This window comes from Neltuma alba, unplaced genomic scaffold (genome assembly GCF_004799145.2).
Source record: "Neltuma alba isolate B1F8T4 unplaced genomic scaffold, ASM479914v2 tig00008241_pilon, whole genome shotgun sequence".
NCBI classification, from domain to species: Eukaryota; Viridiplantae; Streptophyta; class Magnoliopsida; order Fabales; family Fabaceae; genus Neltuma; species Neltuma alba.
This window is the reverse complement of record NW_021634977.1, coordinates 6,666-20,098: the sequence shown is the minus strand read 5'-3', so window position 1 is coordinate 20,098 and position 13,433 is coordinate 6,666. Positions and strand designations below refer to the sequence as shown.

The 13,433-nt window shown below is 38.0% G+C and overlaps 1 protein-coding gene across 1 annotated transcript; it reads left to right on the top strand.

The window, feature by feature from the left end:
- Positions 1–308: 308 nt before the first annotated feature.
- LOC114753899 (sucrose synthase) lies at positions 309–5,150 on the top strand. Its single transcript, XM_028942604.1, has 13 exons — positions 309–335; positions 1,416–1,515; positions 1,619–1,745; positions 1,839–1,990; positions 2,099–2,291; positions 2,383–2,718; positions 2,809–2,904; positions 2,998–3,288; positions 3,381–3,547; positions 3,643–3,867; positions 3,944–4,507; positions 4,603–4,741; positions 4,842–5,150. Exons 2-13 carry the CDS (start codon positions 1,418–1,420, stop codon positions 4,869–4,871), a joined length of 2,418 nt encoding a protein of 805 aa, XP_028798437.1. The 5' UTR covers positions 309–335; positions 1,416–1,417; the 3' UTR covers positions 4,872–5,150.
- The last annotated feature ends 8,283 nt before the right edge of the window (positions 5,151–13,433 follow it).

Here is a 13,433-nt window from a genome sequence, read left to right as displayed (position 1 = left end):
AAACCCCATTTTTATATAATAAGATAAATACTATATTTACGAGCCCAGAGGAGCACTATATACGTTCGGGTTATTTCATTTACAAAAATATCCTTGCCCGCTAATCGCTCGGTGGGGTAAGAAGGTGAACGGAGAGAGAGAGATGGAGTTTTGACCTTTTGTAAATCTACTGCCGCTTTTTTGATTTAGAAAATTATTATAATTAAGAATTTCTGTGGGCTTCCCTTTTGCCATGGCGCTCCTCCTCTATAAATTGCCCCTTCCCCCTCCTCTCTTTCCATTCATTCATTCCTTCTTCTCCTACCCCGTATCATTTTTGCGTTTACTCTGTTTCTGTACGTTCTCTTTCTCTTAAGCTCTTTTCTTTTCTTTTTCTTCCTTGTTTCTCTACTGTTATTCTGCCTTTTTTTTATTTTTAGTCCCCCCCCCCCCGGGGGTTATGCTGCTCTGCTCGAGCTAGCTTCCTCAATGGAAGATCTGCCTTCTCTGCATGTTCACGTTAGAGTGTTTGTCACTGGATCAGAGTCGTAGCTACTCTGATCCCAGGATTAGCTCAGCTGATGAGGGAGATGTTACTCTGCCTCATTAATCTGACTTAGGTTCTCCTGAATAGCACCATGCTGGGAAAATTTTGAGTGTATCATCACAGAACGAGGGAATGCGCGCTTAAGTTGGATCCTGATTTACTCAGGGAAATTGAAAAGAAAAATCTAAACTGACCCTGGGTCTCTAGAATTTTGGATGGGGATGGTCTGTTACTCTGCCTCTGTTCTGGCATGCCGTGTTTGTTGAAATTTTGCTCATTTCACATTGGATTTGGTGCTTTAATGCTTTTGTGAATCAATTTATGTTCCTGGGGATGCCCTTCTGTCGGTCGATTAATTGTTTTTTGTCTCAAGTCTCAACCTTTTCCTGAGAAAGGAAAATCAATCCGTGTTGTCATTTCTCACCCATTAACTCTAAACTCCATCTTCTTCGTCAACAGCCTGGCCAGAACAAAGAGCTCATTTGTTGGCTTGTCATATTAATAGATCAGCAGACGGTTGTTTCTGCGGAATTTGTTCTTACCCAGAGTCCAGACAGTTTACATCTGGCATCCACTAGGCCTGCTCTTGGAATTATAATCAATGAAATTCAATTCATTTAGTTTTAAATAAAGCTCTTAATGCTTCACAAAGAAACTGCATCAAATAATTATTATCCCCCACAGTATAAGCCTAAAGTCTCAGTTCATAAAAAATATAAAGAAATTATACATAGGGAGTTGGTGAGTGCGGGGTTAGGTCTCGAAATCTGGTCGAGTTAGATTTGTTTTTCTTCTGTTTCCCACACATTGTTTTTGTTTGACTTTCTGCAGTACCTCACTGTGCTTACTCTGGATCTGTTTTTTTTTTTTTTTAATATTTTATTTGCAGGAATGGCTTCTGATCGCTTGACTCGTGTTCACAGTCTCCGCGAGAGGCTTGATGAGACTCTCACAGCCCACAGAAACGAAATCTTGGCTCTCCTCTCCAGGTATTCGTGAGCTAAATCTCGTTTTTTCTCGTTTTCTTTTGATGGCTTGTGATGAGATCAAAATTTAACTCGGGGGAAAAAAAAAACTGTTGGGATACTGAAGGATTGAAGCCAAGGGCAAGGGGATTCTTCAACATCACCAGGTCATCGCAGAGTTCGAGGAGATCCCTGAAGAGAACAGACAGAAGCTCATTGACGGAGCTTTCGGAGATGTCCTCAGATCGACCCAGGTATTTTTCTGATTCGGTTTCAGAATTTTGTCTACCTCTCTCTCTATTTTAGATAATTTTAGTCTTATTATTGTTGTTACTTGTTCGATGTAGGAAGCCATAGTTCTGCCACCATGGGTTGCCCTGGCCGTTCGCCCCAGACCTGGTGTTTGGGAGTATCTGCGCGTGAATGTGCACGCTCTCGTGGTCGAGGAGCTTCGTGTCGCAGAGTACCTGCGCTTCAAGGAGGAGCTCGTTGACGGAAGGTAAGGATCTAAATGATGGTTTGCACAATAGTTTCAGAGTTAAAATGGTGTCTGAGCGTTATTTGGATCGTGTTAAAGACGAACATGTTTGTGTTGTTCTTAATCCAGTGCTAATGGCAACTTCGTGCTTGAGTTGGACTTCGAACCATTCACCGCATCATTCCCCCGACCAACTCTGAACAAATCGATCGGAAATGGTGTCGAGTTCCTCAACCGTCACCTTTCAGCGAAGCTGTTCCATGACAAGGAAAGCATGCACCCACTGCTCGAATTCCTCAGGCTTCACAGCTTCAAGGGAAAGGTATTCCCATTTCGTTTCATTTATCCATTTTTTGTTCATTTCCGTGATAATTTCTTGTGACTTTATAATGAATCGTTGTTTTCGTTTGCAGACCATGATGTTGAACGACAGGATCCAGAACCTGAACTCCCTCCAACATGTTTTGAGGAAAGCCGAGGATTATCTCACAGCACTTGCTCCCGAGACACCTTACTACGAGTTTGAACACAAATTCCAGGAGATCGGTTTGGAAAGAGGGTGGGGTGACAATGCCGAGCGTGTCCTGGAGATGATCCAGCTTCTCTTGGATCTTCTTGAGGCACCCGATCCCTGCACTCTCGAGACATTCCTCGGAAGAATCCCCATGGTGTTCAACGTTGTCATCCTCTCTCCCCACGGTTACTTTGCCCAGGATAATGTCTTGGGATACCCCGACACCGGTGGTCAGGTTAGTTTTCCGATCAATGATCTGCCTGCTTCTGGTGGTGATGTTTTCCTGATCAGCTTTGCCTAATGTTTTGATCTTGTGTGATCACAGGTTGTTTACATCTTGGATCAAGTTCGTGCCTTGGAAAACGAGATGCTCCAACGTATTAAGCATCAAGGCTTGGACATCACCCCTCGTATTCTCATTGTATGTTGTTCTTATACTAGTACAATTTTCTCTTGTTTGTTTATAGTGGATCGAGGTTTCTTAGCTCATGTTGTTGACGTTATTTCTGTTCAGATCACCCGTCTGCTCCCAGATGCAGTAGGAACTACCTGTGGCCAACGTTTGGAGAAGGTTTTCGGAACCGAGCACGCCCATATTCTTCGTGTTCCCTTCAGAAACGAGAATGGCGTTGTTCGCAAGTGGATCTCCAGATTCGAAGTCTGGCCATACTTGGAAACCTACACCGAGGATGTTGCTCATGAGCTCACCCAAGAGCTGCAGGGCAAACCAGATCTGATCATCGGAAACTACAGTGATGGAAACATTGTCGCCTCTTTGTTGGCACATAAATTGGGTGTTACTCAGGTTTTTGTCTAACTTCATATTCTGGATCTGCTCCCTTTTGACCGTACTTTGAAACCCAGGAGACCTAACTCTTGTATTTTTGCCTGTTGCAGTGTACAATTGCTCACGCACTTGAGAAGACCAAGTACCCAGACTCTGACATTTACTGGAAGAAATTTGAGGACAAATATCACTTTTCTTGCCAATTCACAGCCGATCTTTTCGCAATGAACCACACGGACTTCATCATCACCAGTACCTTCCAGGAGATTGCTGGAAGGTGATCGACTATCAGTTTGCTGCGCATATTTTTTTATTTTTATTTTTTAAAATTTGGTTACTGAAATTCTTGTATCTCTCCTGTAAATTTCACAGCAAGGACACTGTTGGACAGTATGAGAGCCACACGGCTTTCACCCTCCCCGGACTCTACAGGGTGGTTCACGGTATCGATGTGTTCGACCCTAAGTTCAACATTGTCTCGCCCGGTGCCGACATGAGCATCTACTTCCCCTACACTGAAACTAAGCGTAGGTTGACTTCCTTCCACCCCGAGATCGAAGAACTTCTTTACAGCTCCGTCGAGAACGAAGAGCACATGTTAGTATCTGACATCCTCATAAACATAAATGCATTGTATTTAATGTTGTCTCTGACTTCAGTTCATGTTTAACAGCTGTGTGTTGAAAGACCGCAACAAGCCAATCATCTTCACCATGGCTAGATTGGACCGTGTGAAGAACATTACTGGACTGGTTGAGTGGTACGGCAAGAACGCCCGCCTCAGGGAGCTGGTGAACCTTGTGGTGGTTGCCGGTGACAGGAGGAAGGAGTCCCAGGACTTGGAAGAGAAGGCTGAGATGAAGAAGATGTACGGTCTGATTGAGACCTACAAGTTGAATGGTCAGTTCAGGTGGATCTCATCTCAGATGAACAGAGTGAGGAACGGTGAGCTCTACCGTGTGATCTGTGACACCAAGGGAGCTTTCGTGCAGCCTGCTCTGTACGAAGCTTTTGGTTTGACCGTCGTTGAGGCCATGACCTGTGGTTTGCCAACTTTCGCCACCTGCAACGGTGGTCCGGCTGAGATCATTGTCCACGGCAAATCCGGATTCAACATTGACCCATACCACGGCGACCGTGCGGCCGAGATCCTTGTGGACTTCTTTGAGAAGTGCAAGGTTGATCCAACTCACTGGGACGCCATCTCCCAGGGCGGTCTCAAGCGTATTCACGAGAAGTAAGCAGCGAAGAACGAGCACATTTTGATTGTTCTATGTATATTGACTTTTGTTGTGGGACAGAGACTGAATTTCTTTTAATTGGCTTTCTCAGGTACACATGGCAGATTTACTCCCAGAGGCTTCTCACTCTCACCGGCGTCTATGGCTTCTGGAAGCACGTCTCCAACCTTGACCGCCGTGAGAGCCGCCGCTACCTCGAGATGTTTTACGCCCTCAAGTACCGCAAATTGGTATGGATAATCTTTCCATTCCTTTGACCTTCAATGGCTTTTTCTTTTTGGTTCTTGCCCTGAAAAACAGTACTAATTTATTGCTTGGTGATTCTTGCAGGCTGAGTCTGTGCCCCTCGCAGTTGAGTAAAGAAGAAGGCTGTAGAGTTTAGATAAAAGAGATCGAAGAATCGGCTTTCGTTCATTTGAGTTTTCCCTGAGTTCTTATAAATAATAATATCATTGTTTGATATTGTTCTTCTTAGGATTTGAGTTAAGGAAAAAAAGTTTTTTTCCCCTCTTTTTTTTTTTCTTTCCTTTTTCTTTTCCTTTTTGCCTTTTTGGGGTCCAGTTATATTGTATGCGATTGCAAAGCTATGATGCTTATCTCATCAATTCAATTTTAAGCCGTGCCTTCTTTCCTTGCAAATCCCTTCATTGCCATCACAAATTGCAGTGCCCTTTTCTAATCTTTCAACACATGGAAGAATTATTATCCACATTCCCGAGGCTAATTGTTAAGGAGGGAAAAAAGGAGTCCTTAAAGCTTTTTTTTTTTTCTAATGGTAAGAGAGGCCTTCATTAATCGAAGTAACAATGTGAAGGAGCCAAAATTAGACGCATATCATCATTCCACAGTGCACATCTCAGAATAATTTATGAGGTCGGATGTAACGACCAAATTCAAGTGTGTGCAAACAAAGAATGTCATATTCGGAACGCTTGGGAACTGCTTTTTCGGCCAAGTGTACGCGTTGGGCCGTATATCTTCCACGTCTATTCGAGTTCTTTTCAGATAAATTCCACTATATTCTTGAAGAATATTTAATTTAATTTAATTTAATATAATATAATTCTGATAATTTGGGAGATTTGATTCCCGTCAGAAAAAATGGGAAAAAGTGAGCGTTGGGAAATAAAATTGGAATAGAGGGAGTCCAACTTGGAATTAATAGCAACCGCGTGTGGATGAGTAAACAGTCAGCTTTTTTAAGGTATCAATTCAGGAGGCCAATTGTAATGGAAATCCAGCTTTAATATTCTGGGGCTGGCCTACTGGAAGAATGAGGGTCAATGAAGTAGTAAAACGGTGCCGTTAATTCCCAGTCTTTATTATGCTTCGTTCTCTTGAGACACACACAGTGCCAGAATCTCTTCTCTTCGGCTTTTTCTTCTTCTGGTGTTATTTCTTTCCTGTCGCTCTGAAAATGATTGAAGCAAGAGGGAGAAGCGAAGGTGAGTATGAATTTGGGCTTGCTTGTTGCTGAAAGGCATTTTTGGTTTTGGATATGATTTCATGTGATGTGATGGTGCACAATTAGGAAGTGGGGTCGGTGGGCAAAAAGCAAAAAATAGGGAAGTGGGGCCCCCCAATATGTTGTGAGTTGTGAGCATAAATTCACGGTTTTATGGATTTCGCAGGGATTCTGCCCAATTCTTTCTGGCGACCAAAAACATTATCCTGTCAGTCGCATTGATTCACATGTCGTTCGTAACAACCGTAAAATTTTTTGTCCTTGTTGGCCAAAAAAAAGGGTAAAAAACTTTCGTCTAATTCTGGATTGATCGTTGAAAATCATGTATGGTGATGTAATAGAATATTGTGTTCTTTGACAAAATACTAGGATATTACAGGATCAATGAAATTAATTTGAACCGTATAAATTTTATTTTAATTTTTAATTTCTTTTTCCGGGAACATGGAGGGATCATGAAATTAACTTTTTAAACTGAAAAGTTGATAGAGAATGATGATTAAGTAATAAAGAAATAAAAATGAACAGACTTTGTCATGTGCCTGCAGGCTGTGAAATGAAGCACGAAAATACTAGTACGTGATGAAGCGCTTGTAATTATTGCCTTCTTCACGCCAATGACCACTCATTGATTTGCGCATCTGCTTCCCTTGCAACGGCTAACCATGGATGCCCCACGTTCCTCATTTTCTTTCAACTCAGAGTATTTTAATACTACCTCATATTTTTAGTATAAGATCTCATTTGATTTTTATTTTAATTCTAAATATAAAATTTTAATCCATTTTGTCTCTATATTTATGTATTTTTTCTAAGGTAATCTTTCTAATAAAGATAGTTTTAGCCAACATACTTAATCAGTAAAGATATTTTAGAAAAAATAATACATATTTATTACAAATAACTAACTTATCTTATTTTTTTAATATTGTCAAATTAGTTAACTAATTCTTATAATTAAAACCAGAGGTAGTAGGTTATATAAAATAATAGATTCTGCCAAACACACCTACAATAATGGTCCTACTTGATGCCTTATTCCCAACAATAAGATTCGGGCCGCAGAGGCCCATTTTATTTGGTACTATATATTGAATGGTCCAAAAAGAAAAAGATGAAGTCGTGGATTAAGATTAGGCCTAGGGCACCGGGGAGGCCCATTGTCAGATTTTTTTGGGATGATAATATTGGTTTCTTGGGCCAGTTACCATAGTTACTTATCTCGACTTAAATCACCCACCAACCATTGAGGCCCCAAAATTTAAAATTCAGGATATCCCAGCCTAATTTTAACAAATATCAGGTCACATTCGATCATTAATTCCTCACCAGTCATTATTAAGTGTGTGTTTGGATGGGCCCTTCCGAAGTCTTTTTTTTTTTTTTGGTGAAAACCATGGTTTGGGATGAAACTTGCCAAACACGTGAAAAAACCCAAAATCACTTTTTTATGCCTAAAGCCACGCTTTGACATAGATTTCCGATATTGGCCGAAAACAAACGAAAGAGATTTCCGATAAAACCGTTTTGCGGGTTGCTCTTATGGTTAAAAACTGTTTTAGTGGTAAGATTCTACGTTTTCAGGATACGAGTCTGCGAGCTGGTAACATATAATATTAATTAGAAAATAATTTAGCATATTTTTTTTATGACCTTTTAAAATTGAAACGTTCTGGTGCGTTCAGCTGTGGGAAAAAAATTAAATTGTATTTCTAGAAAAATAAAATCAAATCAAATAAACTTGTCACGGTCTTGCATACATTATGCATACTTCGTTTGTTACAAGTAATAAAAATGCTCTCTCTTTCTCACTCACTCACACGCATTGTTCATTTTATTCATTGAAGAATTTTTTTTGTAACAGAATTTCTATGATATTAAACTACTGGAAATTCAAGAAAAAAAAATGAAATGAAAGAGTGAAAACTGTCTTTATTATTTTCTCCTTCAAGCTTCTACGGACTTAATTACGGCCTCTACATATTGTTCATCATGGAAGTGAGTAGTTAATTAAGATACAAAATTAATCATATATTGGAATGAAAAGAGTCGAGAGAAACGTGCTCGATGGAGATATGACACAGAAAGAAAAAGAAATTGCAGAGTCATAGAATGTGATAAAATACATAAAAAGAAGTCATGCCAAACAATTTAACGAAAGAAAAATTGACAAACAACCCACTCTACTCTCTCCGTTGTTGCCAACTATAATCGTACTTTATTATATTTCTCATTTTTTCCTCATTTTTAACATAACCCAAATAGAAAGAATCTTTCTGAAAAGAAACAATTTTTAATTAAACAAAATATAGTTTTTTACAGCAACAATAATAATTTTTATATATATATATATATATATATATAAAACACCCCGTATATTTGATTCACATCAATCTTCATAGACTACTACGGATGAACTCTTATGCGGAGACAAGTGGAGAGCAGACATGAATGGCGTCCATACTTAACTTTTTTTCCAACACAAAAATGCTTGAACATTTTTTTTTGTCTGACCTTTATTTCAACCGACATAGTTGTGTGTATATATGGTTACAATTAAACTTAATATTCGCCGAAAACAATGTTGTCGTATTCTCACAATCTAAGTTATGATTGGCGATTAGTGTTGCGCTCAACAAATTAAGATATCATCTGCCCTCGGCTGAATTATATATTTGTGTCGGCTGTTTGTCTTGCAACTCCAAATAAAACTAAGCACGGCCCTATAATTCATCCCGTAACACCATAAACTTGTCATGGGCTTCTCAAAACACAAATACGTGCGAGCACGTTGGTTCTCAAGTTTAATTTCTTCGTGCCATAAGTTGGTTAAACACCCCACAGTTACTGAATATTATTTTTATTTTTTTAATGTGAACCCATATCAATATATATATATACTACCTCGGGTCCTAATTATAAGAATTGATTGACTAATTTAAAAAGATTAAAGAAATAAATTAAGTTAGTTATTTGTAATAAACATATGTTGTTTTTTTTAAAATATCCTTGCTAATCAAATATGTTTATTAAAACTGTCATTATTAAAAGAATTATTTTGAAAAAAATAGATAAATATTAGAGATAAAATGGATTGGGGTTTTATATTTAGGACCAAAATAAAAGTCAAACAAAGTCTTATATTAATGACCGAAAGTAGGGTGTGCGTATTAATCGGGGGGCATACAGCTGGAACCAATTCAAGCGAGGGTCATGAACCATTTTAGGCCAACAATACATTCCGTCTATGGGCACGAATTTTCCTAACAAGATATATATGTGTCTAGGAAAAAAAATAACGCTCTTTCCGGCATTAAATATGAAGCGAATCAAGAAGAATTTATTTTTATCATAGACATAAATTTGTTTTATTTCTTAAATTTATAACATTTTTTCAAACTATCCTATTAAATGCACACAGAAAGAGCATTTTTATAAGGCCACAGCTTCACTGCAAATGGGAATTAAAGAGGACATTTTAAAAGAATCAGTACACATTTTTTATAAATAATTAGTTTAACTAATTTTTTTAATTGTTATAAATTAGTTATCTAATTCTCATAGTAAATAATTAAGAAATGGAGGCAACATGATATAAGAATTGGGGGATGAGCGAGACAGGATTGCAGAATTTGTATTTTTTGAAATGAAGGATAAGTGACATATTTTTGTGGAAGAAACAAAACGAGGAATGGGATAGGATAAATGAGGTGTGGCCGCATACAAGGAATAGGGCATATAATTCAAGAGAAGCCCACAAATAATTTATATATTAAAAAAAAAACCCTTAAAACTGATTGATTGATTATGGGATTAGTGAGGCAAGTGAATGAAACGGATCATTGTTGGATTAAGATCCTTCCTTCCTCCACCCCCCCATGTGCTTCATCTGTCGGGCATAACTTGTACAGCGGATTCACGTACATCATGCGCGATCATCATATCATGTATTTATGATTGTAAACATCATCTATCTATCTATCTGTTTGGATCCCTTAATCCATACATATACACGCGCGCACATATTTTTAATGGATATTGATTTTTTGAAACCCGGGGGAAACAAAGCTTTTTGTAACATTGAACACACAGCTACTTTAAGCTAAAGAGGGGGTAACATGAGATAACGTGCAAAACATGAGATGGGAATTGACATGTTTGCCCACATTGAGAGGGTAATAGATGAGAGAAATGAATGGGGTGACAACTTGGGGGAGACATGGTGACGGGGCACATGGCTTTGCCCCCGTAACGACGCGTGTCTCTCTCCTCCCTAAATCCAAATCCAACAATATTTTAGCTCTAATTTTCAGGCGGCCTTCTTCTTTCTTAAAATTAGATAAATAAATACTAATGTTTCCTTTTGTTTTGAGGTGCATGCCATGCCCAGGAGGCAAATAAGAGAACAACAAGAGCTCCAATATTATTGTCATGCATATGCACTTCCTCTAACAAATTGGATCCTTTTTTTTCAAAAGAAAAAGGGGAAGAGGGTGAGTAGGAATGAATGAGATAAGGCAAGGGTTCCGTCCGTATGTGGGGGGTTGTGAATTACTGCTGCACATGGACGTCCCTGTCAGTGACCTCCTTCGCAAACCAGTATAAACCCACGCTGCCAACACCGTGCTTGATGTTGATGAGTATGACCCCCACCCCCCTCTTTCATCTATTATTTTTATTCAGATTTGAATTCTGTAATTCTTTTGAGTTATTCAAATAATAATAATGATAAAAGCTTAAATCTTACAAAAACGACTCGACAAAATACATTTACATAGACGTCAAGAAAAAAAAATATATACTACATCCGCTCTTAATTATAAAACCTCATTTATAATCTATAAACAAGATCTTATAATTAGGACCGGCAGTATATACATGCATATATATTAATTTTGATATGGTATTTAATTTAAATATACTACCTCCGGTCCTAATTATAAGACCCAGTTGACTTATTTGAGGAGATTAAGGAAGTAAGTTAAGTTAGTTATTTGTAATAAATAAGTGTTGTCATTCCTAAAATATCCTTGCTAATTAAGTGTATTGGCTAGAACTATCATTATTAGAAGGACTATCTTGGAAAAAAAATGCATAAATATGAAAGACAAAATGGATTGGGGTCTTATAATTAGGACCAAACAAAAAGTCAAACGGGGTCTTATATTAAGGACCAGAGGTAGTATATAATAGCATGATTAATGTTAAAAAAGGAAAAGAGGACAGATAAAAAGAAAGGAACAACAACCAAGAGTTGGTCTAATTAGCAAGAAGTTAGCTCATAGCCCATAAGATTATGAGTTCGAATCCTGTTACAGATATGAGAATCTTGTTAGTGGGCGATCTATAAATATTTTTATATGAGTTTTTTCAATATGAAACCGTGCTGCGATCTTGATGACAGTGATGAGCCTCTCCGGACTTATCTAAATTTTTGCTCAGGGAGGTTTTGGGGGGAGGGGGGAAGGACAGCCTGAATTAGCGGAAGATCACGTTAGGGGGAGAGGTGTACAAGGGCGTTTTTATATGAAGACAAGGACGCGACTACTTTATGGTTGGGAGGTCAGGACTCAGCAACATGAGGCCTGACCCATCCATTTTACACACAAATTCAAACCTCTTTCTAAAATGCAAGACGCCTCCCCAGTACTCTTTTTAAGTGCTCTTTGACTCTCTTTGTCTTTATTTAACCATCACATTCAATGTATCCCTATTTAACTCGCACAGCTTAATCATTGTTTATTCCTAGAACTACCAACTCAACATAATATCACCTCAACAGCATCAGGCCATACATATGCAATTTATACTGCTTTCCTGCCTCAATCTTAACCGTTGTCGTTTCAGTTTCACCAACAAGGGAAAAACGGCACTATAATTCAATGTGCGCGCGAGTATAACTGGACTCACTTCTGCAAAGGTTCCGTGGGTTCTTGAAGGTTTAAAATTGAGTTGGAGCAAAGCGAACTGAAAAAATCTTTTTTTATTTTTGATAATCCCACAGAAACATTGTGTCTTCTCAATTCTCAGCATCATTCGGTTTTATCAATTCTTAGTATCACTTCCTTTCAGGATGGATCGGCGAAATTCATCGACTTTCAATAACAAGATTGAATTGTTACTTTGAACAATTTATCAGAGAAACGAACCGCTGTGTAGGCTGGCACTTGTAATTTATGTGGATGATGTTGATATGCAGCATAAAAACTCACTTTGCAGGCTTCTCACGGGCATTGTTTCCAAATATATGTATGTATGTATGGGATGAATGAGAGGCAGCAATGATGATTGGATTTTGGTTAAGATTTTGATACTTTCTATAGATTTTGTGTTTGAAGGGCGCACGTGTGTGGGGCTTCAACTTCTGAGCCCTTTGTAAGGCTAAAAAGCAGAGCACACAGGCATTGCCATTCATCTTAATCACTTCCCTTCCCTCTTTTTAATGCTTCTTTCTCTCATGCTCGTTACTTCCATCATTTATCTAAGCTCACACTCAATGCCCTTTTTCACTGCTTCACATTCTTCTCAGCTACTTTATCTAATCTAAACAATTCAATGTCTACAGCTACCTAGCTTAGCCTCTTTAGTCTTTACCACTTCTATTCCCACCCAACCAAAAAAAAAAAAATCACTTTTGAAAGAACTAATTAAGATCTACCCTCCGATCCACCCATGAATAACAAGTTTTGACATTTTTTTTCAACTATACATTATACAAAATCATAAGTCAACTCGGCCATGATTACTTATGTCCCTTTTAGTTGAAGGAGTCAAACAAAGAATAATACCCCCACCCTGCGTAATTTTTAATTTAAACATGAAAAATATAGAACAACTGAATAACCCTTATTATTGTATTTTATCGTTATACAACCTATTCTATTTTTTTATTGTTAATTTGTAATATAAATTGATAACATTATTTTTAAGTAAAGACAGATGGTCTCTTATTTTTTTTAAAGGGTATTTTAATATCGGCTTGACGAGGAATGTCAAGCAGCCCAAGCAGTTTCTATCTGATGATGCTTCTTGTGGTCGACGATCATTTTTTCCCCATTAATTTGACATATATATGATTGGAAAAGCGTATTTAACTTATTTATAGTCCTGGTTTATTTATTTTTTTACTTTATTCACAGCTGGCGCTTTATATTTTTATACATTTCATTAAAAAATAAATGTGATATTTGAAAAATAACTAAAATTTAAAATTTCAAAAAATGTAATCCATAAAAATTTTCAAGATATTTATATCTTATACAGTAAAAAAAAAAAAATCTAATTCATACAAATCGTTTGGCCCCTCATTTGCAAATTGCACATTGGCATAATTGCATATTTGCATTTGAGTCTTCCTCAACTTGATCTGACCAATTTGCCCCTAGTTCTCCCCCTTAAATTCGAACCTTCCTTCGCCTTTCTCACTCCCCCAAACTCTCGCTCGCTCCCTCCCTCCC

Bases quoted from the DNA above. Each gene is read 5' to 3' on its own strand.
- LOC114753899 (XM_028942604.1), top strand. From the start codon at position 1,418: ATGGCTTCTGATCGCTTGACTCGTGTTCACAGTCTCCGCGAGAGGCTT. The intron at 3,548-3,642 runs GTGATCGACTAT...TAAATTTCACAG, and splicing joins TTCCAGGAGATTGCTGGAAG to CAAGGACACTGTTGGACAGT. The intron at 4,742-4,841 runs GTATGGATAATC...TGATTCTTGCAG, and splicing joins CCCTCAAGTACCGCAAATTG to GCTGAGTCTGTGCCCCTCGC.